This window comes from Neopelma chrysocephalum, unplaced genomic scaffold, assembly GCF_003984885.1.
Source record: "Neopelma chrysocephalum unplaced genomic scaffold, ASM398488v2 Primary Assembly neopelma1_96821, whole genome shotgun sequence".
NCBI classification, from domain to species: domain Eukaryota; kingdom Metazoa; phylum Chordata; class Aves; order Passeriformes; family Pipridae; genus Neopelma; species Neopelma chrysocephalum.
In genome coordinates, this window is record NW_020925465.1 from 1,952,765 (window position 1) to 1,979,056 (window position 26,292).

The 26,292-nt window shown below is 44.6% G+C and overlaps 1 protein-coding gene across 1 annotated transcript in view; it reads right to left on the minus strand.

Moving 5' to 3' along the window:
- TRABD2A (TraB domain containing 2A) overlaps positions 1 to 15,602 on the minus strand; it is a 68,606-nt gene extending 53,004 nt beyond the window's left edge. Inside the window, exons 1-3 of the mRNA XM_027670270.1 lie at positions 15,583 to 15,602; positions 14,699 to 14,777; positions 6,915 to 7,475 (exon numbers count right to left, since the gene is read on the minus strand). Coding sequence (XP_027526071.1) covers positions 6,915 to 7,475; positions 14,699 to 14,777; positions 15,583 to 15,602 — 660 coding nt within the window. The remainder of the gene's footprint in view (positions 1 to 6,914; positions 7,476 to 14,698; positions 14,778 to 15,582) is intronic.
- Between the last annotated feature and the right edge of the window lie 10,690 nt (positions 15,603 to 26,292).

The window sequence follows — 26,292 nt, forward strand, 5'->3', positions numbered from 1 at the left end:
AAAAATACATGTGGTGTCACCCTCTCATCTTTCTCCATTCTCCCCTTCCTGGAAAACATGGCTGTAGCCACTTTATTGTTAAACACTCCAAAAATGCTGCTCATCCCATGGGACTCCCGCTGTGACAATAGCCCATTTATCTTTATAAACAGGCCTCATAAATTCACACAGGGATGAAACTTGTGATCAAATTACCCTAGCCTAACAAGTTACCGTACACTGGCTGAGCAGCGGAGACTGTTCAGGAGGTCAAACCTAGCTTGTATGCTGTGATCTGTTTCAGCAGGAATGCCTCCATTGGAAGCTCTCAGCTACTCCTGACATGCCTGCATTTTGCAGGGTCAAGCCTCTTTGCAGGCTTCTGTGAAACTGAAAATGCAGTGCCCAACACAAGACATAAAGAAAGGTACATTACACCTGCCTACCAGGTTCCCAGTATGGTCTCCAAGAGAGTACAGATATAGCTCACCTCAGGTTGTCCGCAACTACTTGAGTACAGAAGTTTCTGCCCAGGTAAAGAAAGTTGATAGCAGAGGCTCTTTGGTGGAATACAAACCCTCACAAAATCAAACAGCTGAAAACTAAAGCTGGGCTGTATTTTCTGTCTGAATTTGCCTTGATTTGTTGATGAAAACTAAAAATTAGTCTTGAGAACCACTGCCATGGGACAGAAACGCTGTCAGCTGGGTTGCAGGAGCCAACTTACATTCCTTGCAATCCAGTTTGGGCCAAAAAGGAACCATCTGACCAGTACTGGACAGGAGGGTGACAGGAGTACAGTCCAGTTCTGAAGTTAGAAAGGAAGTTGTCTTCAACTCTGCAAGCATGTGCCTTTAGGGTGTCCAGAATGGTTTCAACCTCATTGTCCAAGGAAAAGCTGGCAGCTACAGAACACTTCAGGTTCTGTAATAAACAACAAGTAGCAAGCCCTTGGGAGCAGCCGTCAGGCAGAGCCACAGTATCAGAGCACCGTAATTCTGTGCCAAAACCCGAGAACATGAAGATCAAAGCTTAGCACAGAGGCACCCAACTGCATGACCAGGTGAATAGGCCAAGCCCACATCCCCTTCCTGGTCCACATTCCTTACTGTTGGTTGAGCTGCTCCAAAAAGCACCCAGCCCAAACTTCTACCTTGAGTGGCTGCCAGTGCCCAGGACCCTTCAGCCTGTGGGCAGGGCTGTGCTCCTCTGCAGCAACAGTGCTCTCACCCAAAGCTAGAGGATCTCAAGCGTCACACAGAGTACCTGCCAACCAGCCCACCAGTCTAGTGCTGACTTGACAGGATGACAATCCAGTCACAAGTGCCCTCAAAGCTCTACATACAACTCATGGCCCAGCCTTTGCTAGTTGAGTAAAAAGGAAAGTGCATTGGCATGCTCATGTAACACTGGGAGCCAGCCACAGGCAAGGAGCTACCCGTGGGAGCAGCAAGGAGAGACAAAGCCATGTTTGCCATCTGACATCTGTTTCTGCTGTGTAATGTGCTGAGCAAAGAGCATTTTTAATGGGAAAATCCAGCTAGCTGACAGACATATAGCGAGCAAATGCAAGGAGCTTATAATGGTACATGTGACCTGTGCAAACCCTTGTCACAGCAAAGTTCATCGTCTGAGATTTCAAAGCCCTATCACACAGTCCAGGCTGTTTGAAACAAACTCTCCACCCTTCTGAAGGCAGAGACAGCAGATTAGCAAGTGAATCCCCCTTTTACTCTCACTGAGGGAAGAACCCTGAAATCCCCAGGTAGTTAAAGAGATCTTAATTAAACTCTAATTATGACAATAGAAATGTGAAGCCTTGCTTATTTTGATTCCCACCAGCCAGCCCATTCCCCATCCCTGATGTCTAGACGTGGAGGCTGCAGGTGTGTCTGCATAAAAACTGAAAACAAAAACAAGTCTAGGTCACAGACTCCAGCAGCCAAAGATGCAAATAGGATCAATTCAGTTGTTCCAGCTCCAGCTCATGTGCAGAAAACCCTGATGTTCCCATCACCTGAGGAGGGAGGGCTGTTCCTGACAAATACAACTTGAAGTTACACCCTCAGGGCAGAAGATGCAATCAGGTTACCACAAACATGGCCCTGTCCAACTCGTTTAGCAATTAAATGCTCTGCTCCTCTGTCAGCTCTTTCATCAAGCATCTGCTCTTGGTTTTGTTCCAAATTTAGATTTTAACTACTCTTTGCAGGTCTTGCACCATGTGCCTCTCCTTGCTTTTTCTTTTTCTGAGGTACTCCATTACTGTCATTGTCAAAAACAAACCTGAACCAAAGTTTTATGAACGGAAACACTGCCAGATCTGGCCTCATCATCCCAGAAACTGAAAACAAACAGTATAGCTGACCAATTACATGTAGCAAAAAACCCTCTTTATTTGAAATGAGAAGTCTAGCACAATTCTCTCCCATTTTATACTGGTATCTTTTGCATCTAATTTCAAGCCATCACTTCTAACTTCTTTAAAAGGGGGGGAGAGGAGAGGGGACCAAATCAACCAACAAACCATGTAACAGGGCAGTAGTGTCTTTGCTTCCTACTTTCCCCACATATGTAGCCTGTTACTAATTAATAATTTTATATGAGGGGCTATCAAGGGCAGCCCTTTCACCTAAGTGAGTTTATAGATTAAGTAGGAAAAATTATGTTGCTCTTTTGTCGGAAGGGCTGTATTTTCTAAGCAGGAGTCTTACAGCTCTCACAATCACGTTAGTGGTCCAGAAATTGGAAGAGCTGGGAATCCTCTAGAGGAAAGCAAAAATCTCTCAGTACTTTGTTGCTTGCAAAGGTTGCTCTTTGACTAGAAACATGAACAAATATTACCCTAATTAATACAAAATGATCAGTGTAGAAAACTTTGCTTCATTATCTGTCTGCAACTAACTGTACGAGGAATCGGTTGTAACATGAAAATGGAAAGACTTTCAAGTGCTCAGTCCCAGATTTGGAGCCAGGATTTCATGAGCAGTCAGCCCTTAGTGGCTGCCTGCTTTCTACTGCCACCCAAGCAGTTTTGAAGACTACCTTTGAAGATGTAGTCGTGCATTCAGATGCTCAGATAGGAAGAGTGCTGTGACAAGGTTTGGCCACAGGAAAGTCACATGGGGAGATAATTCTCAAATCAAGGACAGAAAACGGGTAGAATCTTCCACAAAGTGTCCCTGTAGTAGAGAAGCCAAACCAGAGAGGGTCTTGGCTAGGAAGTGGTGATGCCTGGACAGTGTTTACACACTTAACTATTGGTCCACACAGAGGGTAGACATAAGTGCAAACTTTTTATGTTCAAGCTTAAACCAATTTGTGATAAATACAGCCTGGACATCACCTCAGTACACCAAAGCAAGTGCATGCCACAGTACAGGCCAAAGTCTGCTCATTTTCTGAGCCAACACCAAACTGATGCTCATGACACTACAGCTGAAGCCAATAGCAAAGCTGCACTGGTTTTAGTCTGGAGCACTGATGCTTCCAACACAACAAACATGTAAGCATGTGCGCAACTTGAAAGGAACAACTGGGAGGTCTAAGGGACTGACTCCAGTCCTGGAAGTCAGTGGTGGCAGATTCTATATAGCTACAAAATCTTTTATCTTCTAGAAGCCCAGATACTGCTAGAAATGAGACTTGCATCCTTACAGGGTATTACGACAAGAGGCACTACCCATGAGAGATGGTGGGTGGGAGAACAAGTCTTTAAGAAAAACTAGGATAGACAGAGCATGGAAGGAAAAATAAACACCATGGCCCTGGCATGGAGACAGACTAATCTTTCCATACTCCCTAAAGTTGCAGAGAACTTAGAACAAGATTAACAAGGCAGTAAAGTATTTCACAAATAGTGTACACATCATTGTGCACCGTACAGAAATGATACTTTTATGACTTAGCAATGTGGGCAGCCAGCCTGAGTGAGCAAGAACAGAGAGATCTGGCTGGTAAAATAAGAGAGTCATAAAAAAAAAGATGAGGAGAATACAAATAGCAAAAAAAACCACAAAACAAAAAATAACAACAACAACAAAAAAAGTGACAGGCAGCGTTGGCTGTTGGGAGTATTTTCTTTAATTTTTTACTGTTCTTACTTCACAAGGAGAAGAAGGAAGTTGATAGCTTGGGTTTGTCTGGACTTTGCAGTTACTGAGCATTGTGGAACCCGGGGAGACAACAGTAAACTGTTCCAGACCTTCACCTGCAATAACATACTCACATCAACAAGGCCTTGCTCAATAGCACTGATCAAAAGAGGAATGTAGCTAATAACAACACATTGCTTGGAAGTGGCTTGGGAGTCCTCCTCACCAGGTAGTAAAATCACGTTGGATGTGAAGGAAAGAGCAGATCCTACACAGAAACAAATTGAAACAACTAAACTTGCTCCTCTGCCAAGTAAATAATTCCTCTCTGACTCTGCTGCAGGATAAAAAGCATCCCTCCAGGTGCCATCCAGAGGAACCTGGACAAGCTTGAGAAGTGGGCCCATGGGAAACTCTCAAAGTTTTAAAAGACCAACACAAGGTGCTGCAGCTGGGTTGGGGCAACCTCCGGTATCAGCACAGGCTGGGAATGAACAGACCAAGAGCAGCCCTGCTGAGAAGGACCCAGGAGTGCTGGTGGATGAGAGGCTGGATATGACCCAGCAATGTGCACTCACAGTCCAGAAAGCCAATTGTGTCCTGGGTTGCTTCCAAAGCTGCATGGCCAGCAGGGTGAGGGAGGGGATTCTGCCCCTCTGCTCTGGTGAGACCCCACCTGGAGCACTGCATCCAGCTCTGGGGTGCTCAGCACAGCAAGGACATGGACCTACTGGAGCAAGTCCAGAGGGATGGATTGGATGGATGGAGCACCTCTGAGGAAAGGCTAAGAATTGGGACTGTTCAGCCTAGAGAAGGGAAGGTTTCAGGGTGACCTGTAAACATGCCTTCCAGTATCTGAAGAGAAACTACAAGAATGATGGAGAGAGACTTTTTACAAGGGAATGGCTTTAAACTGAGAGTAGGTTTGGATTAGATATCAGCAAGAAATTCTTTACTGTGACAGTGGTAAGGCACTGGCACAGGTTGCCCTGAGAAACTGCCTGAACAAACTGAGAAGAAAGCTCCAAAATCAAAGACTTACAGAATTGCCAACCATGACAGTTCACAAGTAATTTTCTGAAACAGCCAAGAAATTGACTTAGAAATAAAATAGTCTGTTTCTGGTTCTCCTTTTCCTTAAGCTACCCATTTTGGAAATCTAGTAGCGGGCAAAAGTGAAGGTATGAATTTGCAGTGCAGTAGCTGCTCCAGACCTGCTCTCTCAAGGGACTCCCCTGGAAGCGAGCAGGCATAGAAAGAGCCACAGCCTGTACAGCATATGTACACTTCCACTCGCTGTGGGGCAACCATGGGCTGTGATTGTCCCAATTAGAGGCAAGTTTCTCCTGCAGTTCTGGTCACTCTGGCCCCCTCAGCAGGTTGGGCAATTCTGGATGTTGCAGCTCTGTGTCCCTAGCCCATGCAGCTTGATGTTTATTCCATCTGCAAAGCAGCACAGCAACAGCTGCTGTTTGAATAAAGCCGTGTGAAGGCTTAAAGAGTCAACATTTGCAATGAGCTTAACTGGGACATAATTTGCAACCAATATTTCTCAGTCTCCCTACCGCTTTCTTACAAGGCAGTAGAGAAGAATGCACATGGCCCACTCTCTCTCTCTCCATCTCTCTCATGTTAAACCAAAGGGGCTGTGGCAGCAAGAGGAAAACATGGACAATAACATTAACAAAGCCTCAACCAGGAAAGAAGTGGAAGAAATGGGACTTCTCAGCCCATTCCTGTGTTAGCTGTGAACAAAGAGACAGCATAAGGATTCAAAGCACAGTTAAGCAAGATTGGAGATGCAAATGAGGCTGCCCAGCTCCAAACAAGTGAAGAGATATCCTGCCTGCAGTTAAGGACTGCAAAAGTGATGCAGTCTGTGCTGCTGTGCTATTCCCCGCACAGTGATTCCCCACCAATGTTGGCTAGGGTAGCAACACTGCAGACACTTGCCCCAAAACGCTGTCCCTGCCCTTGCTGGGCTGCACCTCCCCTTCTGCTCCTTCCCTTCCAGCACAGGAAATTCTACATCAGTGTTGGACAGGATGCAGTGGGAAAGGGTTGGGCATCAGTTGAAACTTCCCAGCTCCATGACCAAAGATCCTCCCACCTTGCGCTATCAGGGCATGCTGCAAAATGCAGTCCTCACCTATTCCTAAGTAAATGCCACTTCATCTCCCTAAACTAGCACCTCCCTGTAGCAAAGTCATCCAACATCAGAGAGCAACCTTATGCCTCCTTGCAATTAGCACAGGGCAGAGACAGTGACAGATACTGTTTCCTGGAGTATTTAGTTCTGAGAGGGACACCCCAACACACAGGTCACTCTACTTGCCTGGTGTGATACTGCATGAACAACAGTGCTGAACTCTATCTGGTTTGCAAACACAAAGGCGCTAGCACCAGCACCTGCACTAGCCTGTGAAGCTCCCTGCAGAAAACTGTGCTGTTCTGCCCTTCACCTGGTATCAAGGGAAGGGAAAAAATCCAAAACAAAAAAGTACTTTCCCCAATGTAGAGGTCCCTACAACTGCAGGCATTGAAATGTCCACTGTGATACTTTTACGATCAGCACTTACTTCTCAGCACTACTCACTGCACCCCTGCTTTCCCCAAGAGACCACACCTTTCTTTTTAACTTGCTATTACAATGAATTTACTATCTGGCCTGAACTCCTATGCTAACAAACTCCCCTGAGGACTTCAGCAAAGACACAGGTGGCAGGGAGCAAGCGAATCACTGGGTAGAAAGCACTTACCCCACACCCCAGCCCGTGCTCTTGCTGCTGCGATATCCACCTGAGCAGCCAGCCTGGCACCCTGCACATCACTCTGCCTCACCTGGGAGAAGTTCAGCCCATTCAGCAGGTGGCACTGCTCTTCTACTTTCTCCACAGCACCCGTTTGCTTCCGCAGCCGCTCCGCTTCCTGGGCCAGGTACAGATCCAGGACGGGCACACCCCGTGACTTGATATCTGCCTCTGTCAGAGAGTTCACCATCAGCATCGCCCAGACTGGCCTCTTCCTCTCCCAGTTGCCAGCAATGGCGTTGAAGAGGTAGTCTGCATACAGCCCTTTGCCCCGCTGGTCTGGGGTAATCCAGGATGGCATCATGAGCTTGACATACTCCAGGTGCCGCTTGAGTCGGTGGTAGATGTCACGGGGCAGCACATCCTGGAGGTTCTCCCCCTGTGGCAGGAGCTGGCAGCTGGTGAGAGCTGAGATGGTGTAAGGGTCAGTGAGGTCCAGCTCAAAGTACACGATGTGGCTCTGCTGGAAGGCTTTCTTGGAGTTCTCTGGGACAAAATCCCAGACACGCGTGTATGGGACATGAATGGTGCCAAAGAAATAGGATGGAGGATCTTTCTTGATGGTCCACAAGAAGGAGTTCAGCTCATTTTGCTGTGAGAGAGGGAGACACAGATGAGTAAGTACACACTTACTTACACCAGGCCACTGCAGTACAGGCTTAAGGTGCCAAGCTAGCAGGTCACCTGGCTCAGCAGCTTGCCAGCATGGACTTTTCCTAAAGTGACTTCACTCACACAGAGTCCCCTTTGACCATCCTTTTTCTCAGGTCTTGAGGTCAAAATTCAATTTTCATTAAATAAAAACATGAGAAGATTGGCCGTGGCTTTCTGCCCCTGAATGGTAACACCAGGTCCTCTTGACAGTAACGCCACCTGATATATCACCCAGGTACCTACCAACACCAGCAGCAGAGCACAGCCCTAGCACACCATCTCCAGGCAGGATGCTTGTCCAACTTCTGCCTTTTATTGAGTCAAAAGTTGGCATCACTTTGGTGAAGTGGAGCAGGACAGCAGGGTTTCTATCACCTTCACCTCAGCACAGCGAGGCATCTTTCATCAAAGAAATTGTTATGACACTCAGTCAGAGGGTCATGCAGCATCTTGGGAGAACTTTCTTCTTTGAGTATACTGGTTGTGGTTGAGGTAGAGTGAATTTGGGACTATGTTTCAGATTTGTGCTGAAAATGGTGTTGACAACATAGTTTCTGGTACTGCTGAGCAGGGCTTAGACAGCATGAAGGCCTTTTCTACCTGTCCTAAGGCTCTACCAGTAAGGATGTTGGGGATGCACAAGAAATTGGGAGGGGATACAGCCAGGACAGTTGACCCCAACTGACCAAAGTGATATTCCATACCATACAGCACCATGCTCAGCACAAAAATCTGGGGAATAAGGAAGTAAGGACACTCAGAGTGATGTGTTTTGTCTTCCCAAGTAACTGCCACATATGATAGAGCCCAGCTTTCCTGGAGATGGCTGTATACCTGCCTATCAAAGGGAAGTGTTGAGTGAATTCCTGGATTTGCTTTGCTTGTGTGCATGGCTTTTGCTTTACCTACTAAACTGTCTATCTCAATCTAAGAGTGTTCCCACTTCTACCTTTCCAGCACCCTCCTGCATCCCATGGAGGACGGATTCAGTGCATGGCTGCGTGGTACTTGGTTGCCAGGTGGGGTTAAACTATGACAGCGAGACATTAAGAAAAGGAGTAACACAAAACACAGCTGGCAGGCAGACTTGCCAGAGCAGGTAGAAATCCAGTTTTACAGGGACATAGCACATGGCAGATAGACACATAGTCAAGACCCTTCACAGGCCAGTTCTCCTTCTTAAGGAGCAGAGAAGGGCATGCACTACCCTGGAAAAGAAGAGAAAAAATTCTACAGGCCAAAACTGGCCTGTGGTTCCTGAGTACACACTTTTAAACACAGTGGAGGAAAAAGCTTCTTTCTTTAGATTAGCTTTTAAAATCTATCCAAAACCACAGCCATCAGGAAGCCAGAATCAGATTTAAGTTTGTTCTTCTGAAAAACATACCTCACAGCATCACCAGGAACACCTCGGTACAGGCCTGTGGTGTTCCCGCAGGACAGAAGAATAGATGGGACAAAATGGATCCTGCTTAAATCCTTCCAACTCACTTTACACCAGCACCAGGCACAACCTTCCTCACCCACAGCATGCATGAACCCCACTGGTCAGCAGTACTGACTGGAGCAATGGACACAAACAGTTTCTGTCTGCACAGACAGGAAGAGGTAGCCTTTGCATGTCTAAGTAAGAGAACAGGCTTCCAGATGCACTCAAACATCTGGTCAGCTGTGAGCCAGTAGATAACTTTAACCTCAGCACTGGGGCTAACTGTGCATGTATGCTGATCCAAGAAGCCTGCCTGACTGCCAAATGCAGAACAGGCTGCTTGGAGGAATTTATTGGAAGCACATTGACTATAAATTTCTGACAGTAAAGCCACAGGGTCAGAAAGGTTAATCTTACAGGCTGCTCTGCAGTGGCTTATCCAAGACAACCTTCTCCAGCAGCTCTCTACATCAAACCCAGGCCACGGGTCAGGCAGCACTTCAGAGAAGTGCTACCACCAGTCCAGCTTACCAGCATGCACCACAGAATCATAGAATATCCACAGCTGAAATGGACCCACAGGGATCATTGAGTCTAACTCCTGGTGCTACACAAGAAAAAAATAAAAAAAATCACACCATGAGCACTGTCCACACCAAATATATTGCAAAGGGCTCTTCCGACTCTTCCACAGCGTTCAAGAGTCAGAAGGATACTTCAGACCCTGATAACACCATGCTACAACTCTATATCGTATAGGACAATCCTGACACCCGAATTACAGACCATAAAAACTCTCCTGAAGACCATGGGAAGAAGGGAGAACAAACAGGAAGAGCACCAAGAGGTAAAGATACAGGGCAACAGGTGAATACAAATCTGACATAGACCTGACATAGGAAAATGAACATGCAAAGTAAAACAAGAGGGAAAACAATACAGGGTTCCCCCTGTCATTAGTCAGAAGGGAAAAATGAAGGGACTCACGACTGTGGAGGGAAATGAAAGTAGTGGTCAGCCAGCAAGAAGGAAGGACCAGAAATTCTGCATTCTATCTAATGCAAGTGTAAAGACAGAAGACACAGGTGGGGTGTGCAAGGGGTTAGGAGGTCAACACTTCTTTTCACACAAGTCTGATCATGTATCTTGGAGTGCACAAGAACAACCACAACTGCAAGGAATTGTAAAGAACAAGCAGTCACCAGCCAGCTTAAAACTTCAACCCAGCTCCTCAATAAACCCAGCCGGAAGGCTCAAGCAAGTACCAGATGAATGGTACTAGACTTTAACAGGGTTCATCAGTGCTGCTCTGGACTGCTACACACAGCCTAGCTAGAAAGGCTTTTGGCATTACACCTTATTTGCTCTGCACAGCCCTCCCACTTCCATAATTGGATACTGAGAGCAGAGTAATACTGCCAGCTATTAGTGGTACCAGTGAAGAAATCACACGGGCCATCAGGCACAGAGTAAAGCCTTCCTTCAAAGGGCCTGTAGCACAAGCAGAAAAAAGCAGGCTGAGACCTAGCAAAAATTTTCACATAGTCCTCAAGACTGAGACCTTACAAAGCAGAGCAGCTAGACACTCTTGCTGGCACTTCCATTTCAACAAGAGCCATCACAAACTTGGAAATGACCCCAAACACCATTCAGACCTGCCTTCTCAGAATAGCTTGGAGCCAGCACGAGAGGACAGAGAACCCTCAGTTTTCCACCATTGATGGAGAACTTCCCCAGACTCTGCAGAGTCAGTTTCTGGGCACCAGCAGCTCAGTATCATCACTAAGTGATGGTACAAGGGAAGCTCAAAAAGCCCACTCTGCCTTCAAAAGGCTGCTCAGGACACAGTAATGCCTCACACTCCTTTGGCATCTCCTTTTTCTTCAGAAGGTGGAGACTGGAGTCCCAGCACTGCCAGAACCCTGTAAACGCCCTGCTACTGCTCTGCGTGAGAGGGTATGGGGCAAAGTCTTTGGTGTGCCAGAGCAAGTCTGCCTTCCCCTGCTATACCTTTGTGCACTCTCACATCCCTGCCCACCTCCTGGAGCTCTCATGTGTGTCACTGCAGCTTCAGAGAGGGAAAAGCAAGGATATAATCTCTCCCCAATACCGTAAAAGGGAAGCTGTTAAACAATGCTCTAGGTGGCTGTGAGATAGCACAGGAGCAGTGCTGAGCCTTGTTCAGCGTCGCACCATACACCGTCACTGGCGGCACCTCACTTGCCTGAGAGCATGCAGTAGATAAAGGTGCTACAAACTGATTTTCCTTTGCTGTGGGATCCTTTAACACAGCTGTTACATCAAAAAAGGGTGCTTTAAAACCAACATAAATTACAGTCAAAGTGGTGTCCTGGAGGCTTAAGAGAGCTGGGCTGTACACTTGAGGGATTTCAGTTACAACAGCATAACAAAAAGGTTCACGAATAGATCAATATGCATATTTCTGTCTCCACTCTTCAATTTACTGGTGGTACTCATGATGGGAAAAACCAGGAGCAAATGGAAAGAGTGGCAGCCCCACAAGAGAACACAGCTTGCTCCCACACCAAGATCCATCTGAAAACTAAAAAACAAGGTGGAAGACTGTAGTGATATGGGGAATGAGGGCTCAGAGGGAAAGAAAATCTGCTGTCCAGACTGAGGATCTGGATGTGAACTCCAGACATGGAAAACCTACACTCAGTCTGCTTCTTCCTACATCAGGTTTACTTTCTTCCATCTTCCATCTCATCTATGTTGACTGTGTGTTTCAAAGCACTGTGCAGGTAGGTGCACTCTGTGGCTTCAGTGAGTTTCAGGACCCCTAATCTTAATACTCACCACTTGGCCTCACAGCTACTCCTTCTTCCAAATCTCAGCCCAGAAATGCACTGTTTCTTAATCTACAATATTCTCTTACCATTTTTTTTTTTTGCTTCCTGCAGAAGGCAGAGCACGTGGCATGCAATATCTCACCCAGGCAGACAGGCCTATAACCCTCCCTATATGGCTTTCTTCCTCTCTCTTATCTATCCTGGCGTCGTATCTTGTCATGTTCATTTATAACTAATTGAGGCAAGATTGTGATTTTACTAACCACACTAAGTGCCCATGCAACTACAGCAATGCACACAAAAATGCTAGACACATTTTAATAGTCTTGAGCTTTTGCCCACCTGCATTACGACACTCTCAAACTCGGCTTAAGACTTTAAGCAGAACTCACTTGGCAATAAACACTGCACTGGCTACAGCTACTGAAAGAACACATGTTCGGTCTCCATTTGCCAGAAGTGAAAAATAAAAACAAAATTTTTAACTAAAAAGCCACAGGCACAGATGACTTGCTCTGCTGAAGTGCATATATGGGGAAAAGTAGCCATAAAAATTAATTGGCCCTCTGTCAGGAACAACACATCATAAAAAACTAACCCACTACAACTACAAGCATTCCACTGTTAATCCCTAAATTCTGGCTTCAACTTTTCCTATACACTCCAATGTTAAGAAAAAAGAAAGCACTACCAGACCACATTACTTAGTAACTGGCATATAACCCAAAAAGATTTTAGCATACTTTATTTTAGATTGATTGTTCTCAATGTCTTTCTTTTTTTCCTATTAAAAAAAAAAGAAAATGATGGGGCACATTATTGCTTGTAGTTTTAACTATTTATTAACTATTTATTAACTATTTATCAACTATTTATCAACTATTTATCAACTATTTATCAACTATTTATCAACTATTTATCAACTATTTATCAACTATTTATCAACTATTTATTAACTATTTATTAACTATTTGGAATGATGATGAGAAAGCCCTCTTAAATATTTTATGTTCATTCCTTAAAATAACTTCTTTTTTTCTTTTAGGCGCCAGCGTGCATATTTTTTTCATGACAGAAACTTTAGGTAACCTAACAAAAAGAAGAAACTTTAGGCAACCTAACAAAAAGAAAAAACCTGTAGTCTAGAGAAGTAAGAAAAGAAAACCCATAAAGAACTAAAATAAAAACAAACAAAAAGCCATGCCTGATGATGGAGGAACAAGAGAATATATTTTTTTCCTAAGGGGTTGGTGTAAATATTCATAAAGATAAACTTAACAGCTTTGTAAATAAGGCAGATGCTGTTGTACCTAGAGAGTGTAGCTACTACCACTGTCCTAATGACCCTAGGAAACAGCCTGCCAATTCCACAACTACAGGTGGTCTCATGTTTTAATGACAGAGTAATCAGCAGATAATGAGATATCATTAACACATTTCTCCAGCAGTTTTGCTAGTAACTGGCAGAAGTCCAGTCAATATCTCCTGAGCAAAACTCCCTACCTGTCCCACCAAATCTGTGAAATTTCCACAGCTATGACTTCTGTTGCTCAGGCTTTCAGGGGCTGTCCCCTTCGTCCTTGCTCTCAGTAGCTTCTTGCAGTAGTTTCACAGCAGCTCACAGGTTTTTGCACTTCACACCCTCAAGGGGAAGGAGACACCCACTCCAAACGCTTGACCTGTCTTTATGACAGTGTCACAGCTGGCCACCTATAAATCCAGTTGACAAACTGGTTCCAGGGACAAGCAAATTTTAAAGACACTACCCCACAAGGCAGGGTTAAGCTCTGTTGAAGCACGTGTAGCTTGGCATATGGTTGAATCAGCAATTCCCTAACCCCTAGAAGAAGATATCTTGGGGAACTGGCAAGCTCAGTTGGAAGCAGCAAGGCCCCAAGACCAGGTGCAAGTGAGAGGGAGGAGTAAAATCATGGAACAGACCTTCAGAGTTGCAAGACTTTCTCACACCTACCCTGCACTGAGTCTGCTGTGGCTTTGGCACCTCCCCAGTGCAGCAGGTCTTACTTCTAAGGGCATCCAGTCTCCGTAACAGCTGTGCTGGAGGAGTTAACCCTGCCTGGGAAGGATAGTGAGCACAAGTGGTGGTCCACATGTCCCAAAATCACCTTGGGTCCAAGTAGATGCCAACAGACAGCATAGACAGTCTGTTAACACAAAGTTCAAGAAGGCTTTTCCTTCATGATTTTTGATACTTTCATCTCAGAAGCGTCAGCGAGAACGACTTTTCCTCGGTGTCTGATTTTTCATGGAAATGACAGACACGCTGCTCACGAACTTCACACTGGCCATAGTATCACCCCTAACCTGCAGCACTGATCCTCAGCTGTGTTAAGCACCTATCGGAGCTAGGTCAGTCCATGCTGCACCCGGTTACTGCAGTCAGGCTGATGAGGTTAGAAGATGATCAAAACCTAACACAATTTGTAACCGCGTTTTCGCTCCAGAGGCACGACCTGGACGGTCCGAACCTGCTCCAGCACCTTGGCGTTCGGCGGTAGGGCTAGAGGGTACTCCTGCGAGGGATGTTGGCAGCAACTCACTCCGGGCCAATCCGTCCTGTGGCGAACGGCGCAGCTCATCCTACTTGGCACAGGCAAAAGATCCTCCTGGGCTTCGCCCCGGGGGTCAAGCTCTTCCATCAGCACTCAGGTGGTGGTCGTCCCACCTGGCGCACAGCCCCGGGAAGCCACCTGCCTGCCTCCCTCCCTCCCTCCGCTCCGCGGTGCTGCTCCCGGGCAGCGGCCGCCGGAGATCCGCGCCCCGCGCCCTCTTGAGACCGGGCTGAGCTGCGGCCGGGACGGCCTCGCACACCCCGCGCTGCCGCCCCCGCCCCCCGAGGGGCGCAGACCCGCGTCCCCAGGGCACCCCGGCCGCCAGGGCACCCCGGCCGGCACTTACCTTCCTGCGGAGCGGGCAGGCGGCGCGGCCGTGCCGGGCTGTGGCCAGCAGGAGGAGGGAGCCCTGCAGCAGCAGCAGTAGCAGCAGCAGCGGCAGCTGCAGCAGCAAGCACATCCCGCCGGGGCGCACCATCGCCGCCCTGCGCGCAGCCTGTGGACCGCGTCCCCCTGCGCTTTCTGTTCTTCCCCCTTTTTCCTGCCTCCACATCTCCCGTTTTCCTTCTTCTCTCTCTCTTTTTTCTTTTTTTTTTAACTTAATTTGACTTTTTTTGCTTCCTTTTTTTATTTTTTTTCCCGTCGTGCTCTCTCTTTATTTAGTTTGCTGGGGGTTTCTTTGGCCAGGCGACCCAATTCCAGGGCCCTGGCAGGAGCGGCCCCGTCCCCCAGCCGAGCCCTCTAGTCGCTGCCCCCTCCTCTTAAAGGGTCCCGTGCCGGGCGGGGGAGGAAGGGGAGGGCGCGGGCCCTGCCGCCCCGGGGGCGGCCGATGGGGCGGCAGCGGGGGTCCCGCAGCCGCCGGCCAGAGCCACGCATCGCGGGGAGACCCCCCCCCCGGCCCCGGAGGCCGCGGCGGCTGCGCCCCCCGCCCTGCAACCCTCGACGGGAGCGCACGGCCCCGGCCCTGCCCGCCGGTCTCTGCCCATCCTGCAGCTCTGCTGAAGTGAACACAAAATGGAACGTTGTGGTTCTTCACAGGCCTCTTCGCTGGCTTGAGCTGTTCCGACTCGTTCTTGTTTCGGGGTGGCCGTTGCAAAACTGCGTGTCCGGGGTGCTTTGCACAAGTGGTGTTCACAGGATCACAGAATGTTCTGAGTTGGAGGGGACCCACAAAGATCATCGAGACCAAGTTCTTAAGTTAATGGCCCTTACAGAGATTGAACCCGTCACCTTGGCGTCGTCAGCACCATGCTCTGTGATCCTTTTATGATCAAAAATACACTGAAAAATTATTACCGTCTCAAATAGTGAAATTCAGCCATTTTTGCTGAAGTGACTGGTATTTAAATCATCACAGAAGTACCTCTTGCTATTAAGCACAGTCTTAAAAATATTGGGAAAAGCCAAATATATATCAGTTTTTAGTCCAATGCGAAATAAAAGAACGAGCTTTCATAGGTCTCAAAATATTCAGTAGGGTCTTCCTGATAATTTTATTATGGCATATGTAATTAATTCACATATAGAAAAAATTAGCACTTTTAAGGCTTAAGCTACGTCAACCTTTAAAGTTAGAACACTAACACAGTGGCTCACTAAGGTGTATGGTGCTACTGTATGGAACACTCCCTCCTGTATCATCCCAAGTTGTTTTAATTCAGTACTTCCAAACACTGAAGCCAAAATCTGTTGAAGCCTTAAATAGGGACAGCAGAGGTCAAATGAAAGGGAAAAGGTTATGCCATTCTATGAATCAGCATCTGCTATCTAATTAGAAGAATAAGGTATTGCTTTTATGCAGACCTTTCTGCACAATGCATTTCTCCATCTATTCTATTATTATATATATATTAATATAGTATATATTAGTAATATATACTACTATAATAGTAATGTATATTATATATATTATATACCTGTAAAATATACTATTTAGTAACAGGATTTTTACCGTTTCTACTTAGTAGTCATCATTATGCTCACTGTCCTGTGAGGATGAATGAGGTTGCTTCTGGATTTTTTTTTTTAATTACTGGTGGTTCTAACCTACTCTTGGTCTGGGTACACAGAATGAACAAAGATGGTCTTAAAAGACCACTCTAATTTCTTTATGATGTGGGCCATTCCTTCTGAAGCTGTGCACTAAGCAACAAGCAAGCTGCAGACCAAGTGTTTCAGGCTATTTGCAGACTCAGCCATTGTTACTTTGGCTTTCCCATATTCCTACTCTTAAACAAGTCCTTTTCAAACCCAGAGATCCAGATATCTGTCCCCACGGTTAAATTCTGGTTCAGAGCAAATGGCAAACTTCCCACAAACTCAAAGTTTTTTTGGTGGAAAGCAACTCTTTCCAGTAGGTAGGCAGAGCCAAAACCCTTCATTGTTTTGCCTTCTGTTATGTGCATTACTCTGTTTCTTAATACTATGGATTTTGATGAGGAGAATGATACTGGAAATACATGAAATGCATTTTCTTTTGTTAGGTCATGCTAACCATTTAGAGCAAAAGGCATTACCTGACTAAGAGTATGGCAATATTATGCAATATATAGTAGTTATAATCCCTAATTATTTTAATTTAATTTTTATTCCTTTTTTTTTTATAGCAGGGAAAAAATAGTACTTTCATCTTGCCAGCAATCCAGGTATTGCTATACTAATCCGAGCAAGAAGTGTTTTTTCATCATCCTCTTAAAAAAAAAAGGAACCCTTATTCAACACTGGGTGTTCGAAAAGTGAATTTGCCTAACAGTCATAGACAGTTAAGCAGCTTTTACATACATCACTCTTAGCAACCAGGTGTAAAACAGCAACAACATATTCTTTGCCCTGAAATACAGTGAGCTGGGCCCCCATTTTGTCATATGTATTTCTGGGCATGGAAGCCAAAAAGCATTCATACAACACCTATATCAATCTATAGAGAATAAGAAAAATTTTTCATAGTGGAGAGATGTGCTGCCAGACCAACCAGGTACCTTCTGTGTGACCATTTGGTTTGCTTTTGATACTAAATTAGCAAAATATATAATAAAACTTTCTGAAACACAGCTTGCAGGCATACTGGCAGTGCAGGTTAACGTGTTGCTTGGCCTTATTTTTGAGTTTGTGGGAAAGTCTTTCTTTGTGGTGAATTGCGAGTGGAAAATAGGGAACAAGAACGGACAGAGGGAATGTTTAAAAAGACTTCCAAAGTAATTTTTATTTTCACTGCAACATTTCAGTAGAAAGCCACACCCTAGACCTGTTGTCATAAACCCAAGAGATAAACCCAACATTTTTATTTAATGAATTTCTGTCTCTAGAATGACCAGGAATTGTTTATTTCCATCCTTTGTGAAATAATTTCAACAGGACTTCAACCATGTGCTTATGTAGATTGCAGAGAAAGTGTAAACTGAGGTACACACTTAAATACTTTCCTTAATTCGGGCCTTAGGACCACAGAGAGTCTGTGGGCTGAGTTGTCTGGTTGGTAGTTAATTCAAGGTAACTGAAGCAGCCATGTCTCTTACAGTAGCAGAGTTTAAGCAGCTACTTTAAGCAGCTGTCATGCACAGGCAGTTGCTCACACTCACATCCCACGCTTTAGGTGTGCCTGGGGCCAAGAAGTGGCCTGGGCTGTGTGCAAAAAGTGGCTGCTTTCTTTTTTCATCAGCTGATGCTTTACTTCAGTCAGTTTCTTAGGCCACAAGAGTCGTTATGTGGAAATGACTGAGAGGCTGTCAGAGGAAAAAGTCTCCTCAAGTGGGTGTTACTGCAGACAGATCTGCAGAGGATCACAGTCCAACTCCTGCAGGTGCTGATTTAGGTGGCATGAATCTGTGTATACACATGGCACAGAGCACGCACCCCTGAGAGACCTCCAGACTGTGCATGTGCCTTTGTTACCTAACTATCATCAACCTGCAGCGGGAAAGAAAGCCACCTCATACAGCCAGACACAGTGAACTCTGAGTGAAAGACACTGCAACAAAAGAGATTTGCACAGACTTCAGGACAGAATTACATTCATGATCCGTTAATGGGGAGGTCAGCTCTGACTCACCCACTGTTGGACATGATTTGGCTGGTTTTGAATTTAACATAGATTTTAAACAGCATGAAAATTAAGCATGAGGATTTCTCACCATTTAAAATTATGAAACAGATATCATAAAGCAGATAATAAAGAAGAAAGAAGGCAAAGGGGCTTTCTTCATCAAGTTGAGAAAAAGTACTCTGTCTACATTTGAAAAGAAGTTTGCTTAGAAGAATTGATGTGGACTTCAGAGATTCAGGAATACAGAGTCCCAATTATGCCTCTAAATAAAAAAGGGTTAATGAACTTTGTAGTATATTACTGTATGAAAGTGTTAGGTCAGCTGGAAGGGAAATATGGGGAATATATTACAAAGTGAAGTGGTTACATGTAATTATCAACCATAGTTAGTCAAAAGCCAAAAATAAAGAGTAAAGAGTGGAATTCTGTTCTTCAAATGCATCTTAATAATGGTAATCTCAATTTGAATGGAGAGAGAAAGCTAAACAAAAATAAATCTCTTAGACATTGAAAGGAGGTGAAGAGAAAGTACATGACCATAACAGGGAGCTCTGAATTGTGCTAGGTCCCAGCACTTTAGAAATAAAGGAAAGGGTCATTTGAAGCCAGGCTGGAAGGAGTTAAAGGACAGCTTATAAACCACTTTCCCCCATCTGAAAGTATTCTTTGTAAGAGTGCAATCCAAACTCAGACTGTTTAAAATGTGATAATAAAGTGCTAACAAAATAATAGAAATAATGTGAACTATTCAGCCATTAATCAATAATGCTAGGAGAAAAAAATGCAAATAATCATAAAAATAAATATTATTAATGCAGAATTTTATTCAATTTAGTAATTATTGACCCCAAGGGACCCCATAACTTATGCAGATAGAAAACTACTACAAAGAGAAAATACTGAGGTATTTTAAAGGGGTGACTGAGTGGCATTGTCATCATAGTGCAACTGGAAAAGTAGAAACAGACCACAGCTCCATGGTGAAGCTCCAGTAGTCTGAGTTATATTAACCCAAAAGGGATGTTCCATCTTAATCAGGCCGTGGCTCACCCTCTCACCTCCTCTGCACTGAATGTGGCTGTGTCATGGAATCACATACTGGGCAGTAAGCACAGTGACTGAACAGGCCCTGCAGGACTGGAAGGGAAATACCTGTCACTGAAGACTTGTCTGTCTGTCAGAGGGAACTGTAGCCCCACTTCTAGGCTATAAAAGGCCCTCAGCGCCGCTGAAAGAAGAACAGCTCCTAAGGCATCGGAAAGGAGGGATGCAACAGTCCCTCTTCTCACTTCCATCTCAAGCCCTTCACTGGGTTGGAGGAAAGATGCAGGAGCGATCAGCCCTTGAAACCCGGGTGCATCCTGGTCCTGTGCACTTAAGCATCCATCTGGGAAGCAGCTGCCCTGCAGGAGGGCTCCAAAATTTGCAAAACCCTCAGTTTACCGACGTCTTTCGGGAAATATCAGCAAAACTTTGCTTTGGAACAGCTGAAAGAAATCTAAAACACATAGACATGCATTGAATTCAGCTTGTTCATTAAATTAGCATAATTTTTTTCAGGATGTCTTCGGGGGAGAAAAACTATTCTGGTTTTCTAGCAGTTGTAATTAAGGATTTCCCTAAAGATGGGAGGAATTTACCAAGACATTCAAAGCACATATTTTCTCCTGGTTTTCTAACTGTCTCTAAAAGACTATGAACAAAGATGAGAGAGCTGAAGACACAGTGTAAGTAACAGAACCACAGGGTGTGTCATGGGAGTGAAGCTTCAGCACAACGGAAACCATTTTTTGGTATTTTTTGGTGATTTTGATACAAACTTCAGTGGGGCAGGATTTTTCTTCAGGATGTTGAAGGTCAGATGAGGCATTTGTGGCACTACAGACCTTCTCTGTGTTTGCCAATCCATTTAGACCTGACTTCTGAGAAGCACTTGAAGTACACACTTGCACGACATAAAGCCACTGGTGATCCTGCTGGGTAATTTGCTATACAGACTTGTACAGCAAATGGCATCTCTGCCCTAAAACCTTTGAAGCCTAGACCTTGTGAAGATTTACACAGACAGTTTGCTTTACTCACTGCAAAATGTCCAAGGAAAATTAAAGAAACAGCATACTGAAAAAGTTTCATGTAATTCTGGATTAGCCTTGAGCCCTCTCAAGAGACCACATAGCTGGATATGATTCTGTCAGACATTATCCTTTACGTGACTGCAAAGATTCTTCTTTCTTGTCAGCCCATTGGTGTAGCAGAGCTGAAATTAAATTTCTATCCTAGCCCTATTTTCATGGGTAATTTTCTTTTAATCAACACTCGCTTTGCTTTCTGTCAGTTGGGAATTTTCTTTCTCCCCAGTAAATATTGAGGAAAATACCTACACTTCATCAGGATTAAAAAAAAAAGTTAAAAAGAGACAATAAACGTATTTTCTATTCCTTCCAAGAAATGCCAAAACCCTAGCTTGTCAATTTTTTATGCTGAATTTATTTGCTAAAATAGCCTTTTGGGGTGGGGAGAGAGGGCTAATAACTGTCTTTAGTCATGGCTGTTGCACTTACCTTTGCCAAACAGGTGATCTTGAGGAGCTGAAAGATTGTCCAACCTTCATCAGGCACCATAAGTGTTTCTGCTGGAAATACTGTGTAACTTTCTTAGCCATTCTGGATCTGATTTGCACTCTCTCCACTAACAGCTCTGTCCAGGATTTCAGCGACCACAGGATTACTCCTTAAATCCTGTGTTAAAAACGTGCTACAAACACAGGCCAAATTACCACCTCTGCACCCATAATGATGACATAAAACAAATTTTTTCATCATTGTGGTGTCTTTCAAGTAAGTGAGTTGCCAGGGACATGAAAGCAGCAGTAGCATGCTCTAACTCCAGACCAGAAAGGTTCTTGGAAGCATGTTTAACTTGAAGCAGATGGACAGTACCACAGCTGAAACAGATCTCCACTTGAGGCTGAGATCTAATCAAACACTCTGTCGTGCAGAAAATAAAACCAAAACAGAACAATAAAAAGAACCTGAACCCTCCATTGTTCTATGCATTTAATACTGAATACATCTGAAAACATATAGGAGGGAAGTTCCTGGGGAGACAGTTCTTTCCTAAGAATATCTCCTCACCATGTGAAGATTAAAGACCTAGCACTGAGCCATCTGCACAAAACCATTAGCAAGCCAGCCCATTCTTCCCTGGACCCCAGGCCCATGCAATAAAACTACTCCACCCTGCTTTTTTGCCTTTCAATGGTGGATAGGACTCCTGCCTAGTTGCCATGACTGTCTGCAACTGTTTTAAACCAAAGCCTCAATTTTTTAAACTTCAGAGGCATTTTCTACAATGAGCTTTGACACTTCATGGTGAAACTCTGAAAGGAAAAGCTTAATTCTAACATGTGAAACAGAAGCAGAAGGGCCTGTGGACCTTATCTAGCCTTTCTTCAGACAGACAGGGACATTATCCCATAGCTAGAAAATGACAGATTCAAAGCAGGACTTCTATGAATTTCCCAGGTCTCTTCGTCTCCATACCTGAGAAGTAGTCAAGCTAACTGCTACCTCTTTGCCATGGATTTCGCTTAAAGTAGTAACAGAAGTCCTGTCCAGACTTATTCATCTGCTTTCTGAGCACACAGAGGGTCAGAGCTACTTTCCCAACTCCAACCGCACAGGATTGCAGACCAAGTGCTTACCCATGCACAGATGGGCTCTACATAAGATATTGAGGGATTTTAGAGAGCACTCAACATTGACTCCAGTCTTCTTTCTCTGCAGACAAAGGGATTTGGGTTGTTTGCCCATTATTCTTTGCCCCTTATCTTCTTCTGATTCATAAAGACATTCTGACACAAAAATGGCATTATGATTTCTGTAGATGCATCCTAAAGCACAGGACCATACTTTTCCTAGCATGGTCTCTTCCCCCTTATCCATCTTCATGAGATTTAAGCCACTTCAGCAGGCTTCAGGCTTCAGTAGGTGCCCAATATCTGTTAGACATTATAAACCATCTGCCTCTGGGTCCTTCTTCTCAGTAGCTGCCAACATCACAGCAGGGTAATGTCTAGACTCCACACAAAGCATGTAGAATGGTACCAAGCATTCAGTGCCAGGGCAAGTCAGCTCTCACAGCTCTGCACAGAAGGTAGGAGGGCCATATGCTCAAATAAAACCAGCTAGATTCAGCACAAGAAACAATCTTGAGCAGTTCTACTAGAAGGAATAAGGGGGGTACAATTTTTTCCCAGACTATAACTTCCTGGTCAGATTTGACTGATTTATAAATGCCAGACATTTCTTATAGGTGATTAAGAAAAGTTACAGATAGCATTTTAATTCCAGTTAGAGAATGTTTCTTTCCTCTGCTCTTTTCTTGATTGTACCTCTTTCTGTTGTCCAGCAATATGACAAAAAGGCAAGAATGATCACTATCTAGATGTGTCAGTCTGTCTCTGGACAGGTGAAGCAATGAGATGGAATGACATTCATGAAACTGAAGTGAACAGAAAGTGTTCTAATATCAACAATATAGAGACTGTGTTCTAAAGAGCAAGATTTGAGGGATAAGTGGCATCAAAGACAATAGCCTTTCCTGACTGTCTAAAAGTTCAATAAAATATTTTGAGATGAATACCAAATTTTGTAGGATATATCCTGGTCATTATCAAGTCAGAAGAACAGTTAGATGAGGAAGTGAGGGCAGGAAGAGATTGTGTTGTTTCTTCAAATGCGTGATTGTGAATAATTCATTAAAAGTGAACAAGATATTCATTACTTCAAAACTGGGCCTCTAAAAGCCATATACAGGCTGGAGTAGGGAACCAACTTAGATGATTCCCTACTCCAATCTGTATATGGCTTTTGCCTGGATGAGAATTTAGTTCCTGGTGAGGGAAGGGGAAAGAGCACAAAATATTTATTCTGTATGTCAAAAAAACCTCTGGTGCCAAAGCATAGCTTTTTTCACCATTTCTTTTACTCCCAGCCACACTGCACACCAGTTCAGCAGCCTTGATGCATCTGCTGCACCTCCAGTCTTTGCATTGTGTTGTTATCTTTTGCATCACCCACAAGATTACCTTCCCAGAACTGTCTGGAAAAGGAGAAGTTTTCTGCCTATTTGCACTTCGCACACGTAGCACACCCTTGTGGCACGCTGCTGGCAAGGATTTCTTTTTCCCAACCTCTTGCTCCTTTATCCTGCCTGACAGTGCTGCCAGAATGTCAACTCAGGCCTGGCAGGGCTTGTGAATTTGGGCTCAGTGCCTTACATGCACAGCAAAATCACTTCTAGTCCCAGGCTGTCCTTGTGAGGCCTCCTGAAGTGACTGGTGGGATTTAGCTGCAGACTGACTAAACAGAAGTGGATACTGGAGCATCAGTTACATATGGAAGGGGTTTTACTTACAGTATGCTTCTATCAAGTCAACCTTTCCATCTAAGATAATCACTTTTAAAAATCATCATCACTTAGAGAAGTGATAGACCTCCAATGGGGGGTGGCAGATAGGGCACAGGGGGTGAGGCCAGTGTCTCGGTAGGAGAGCAATGTCACCACTCTGGTTTTGATGCTGAATCCTAGGCGTGCCAGAACAGCAAAAGGTGACTCTGTCCCTCCACCTCCTTTATGAAGAATTCATCTGCAAGGTGGTGATATTAGAAACACAAGAGCTAGCCCTGTGGTAACAATTCCATGGCTGTGCTAAATGTCATCCTGCAAGAAAACTCCCTCCAGTTGCTCATCAGGAGCAGCTAATATACCTATAGTGGAAACCACATGGAGACACCAGGACATGTTCTTCCTGTGCTGGCACAGGACATGCTACCTGTCAGTTCTAAAAATGGCCTTCAGGCTGTAACCCTAAACCGGAGGAGGAGATTGCACTTCCTCATGAAGCATTCCCCCAGGCACTCATAAATTACGAGAGACTCCCAGTAAAGCCTGGAGGGCTGACTGTTTGTTTTTCTCTAGGAGCCTGGGCCAGTGTTGATTCAGGTCACTTGCTCAGAAGTGCTTGTTGGACCCATTTGGGTGAGACAGCAGCAGTGCATGGGCTCTAGCAAATACTAAAAGCACCACAGGACCTGTCCTAAGCAAACAAGGGTGTTAAATTCTTGGCTAAACCCCGCTGGGGAAAACCAGATAATTTACATCCCACTTTGTGGGATTCTCCCTATCACTCCTGGAGACACAATTATACCTTGTCACTTCTTGCCCGAGATTCAAATCCTTCTGGTTTTAATGCACACTTTTCACTCCTCAGCACCTATTCAGAGGTCAGTTTCTTGCTAGACTCCAGCAGATTTCCACGGGACTGCTCTCTCTGATTCCCTTCAAGAAAATTTGAAATGAAGGAATGGAGAACTAGTGTGGGTTTGCCCTTTGTCTTCCAATTTTAAGGCAGAGCAGGCTCTGATCCCCAGAAGCATTTTCACAATAGCTTTGCCTGCCCACCTGTCCTCACACACCTGTTTTGGCTTCCAAAGGCAGATCTCATTGCATACAATGAAAAGCTGGGACAATGAATATTTGCAAACTACCTGCTGTGTCACAACAGTCTGACCAGCTTTTGGGACTGGTCACCTTACTCTAACCAACAGAACACACCCTATGAAAGAAATTGGATCATATTTTTGCAGTTTGTGTTTTCAGAAAAGTTGAGGGATCCAGTTCAACAGCCAAGTGTTCAAGTGAATATGCTATTACATGTAATGTCATGCTGAGATAACAAAGTTCAAAGGCTGGTAGGACTGCTCAACTCCATACTGCAGCACATGGAGTGAACAGGTTATGTGGTGCGTTCATGTATCACTGTGCTAAAGCAGCTATGCTGCTTCTGGACCTGTCTCTGTGATCCATGCTCTGTTTTGGTGTCCAGGGTCATGGAGCCATGCTGAGTGAAGACGACAAGTGTCCTAAGGTGAAGTATTGTAATCAAGCGTCCTGATACATCTATGGCAGCCACCACTGTCACAAACATTATCCAGTGCTGGTGTAAGCAGAACCAAGAGTTTAGAACTGACACTTTCAAAAGAAAAGAATTGTTATATGATAGCTATAGTACCAAAAAAGTTCCCATCTCAGTATGGCTGCATCTTCACAAGCATGAATAGCACAGGTGAGTTCAGCAGAAGTCAATTGCCACAGAAACCACTGGAGACACAGGACATCAGTGCTGCAGTGATCAGCTCAGCAGCAAGAGAGTTTTTCTTCAGTGGAAGTCACCACACCGCTCCATATGCACATTTGCTTGTCTCCTAGACATAAAGCTTCTGCTAACTCTGGGACATGGTTATCTTAAGGCTAGTCTGTAAATGACAAACAGTGAGAACACAGCATCTCAGGTCAAGTCTTCCTATATATAATTATATAAATATTTTACATGTTATATTTATGTGAGCTGGAAATGCTTTCAGAAATTTCACATTGGTCAGCTACCAGTCAAACTGTCTCCAGACACAGAGGACAGAAGGAAAAGGAAGGTGCTACAGAGTTTTCCTAGGTGAAAAAGCTGGAATGTATTGCTTCTTTTACTCTCTAGGACAGAATTGCATAACCACCTCACGCAGTAAGAGGTATTACCTGGTCTGTTGGCTTCTGGAGCTGTCTTAGATCTAAATGACCCCATTTTAACTTTCCAGGGCCTCATTTTCCCATGGCTGTGAAAAGAAATTAGCTCCAACATATTTGCACCCTTCCTGCAATTATTTATACACATTGATGAGATCCACACTTTTCTCCCCTTTTGTGTTTTTCTTCTTTTTTTTTTTAATACAGAAAGACCTTTACTCCAGATGGCATGATACAAGCAAAACAGCTCATGCATTTTTACCTGAGCCACAGCCTTTTATGAGAAGATTTCCTTTCTTGTGAAGACATCTGTAATC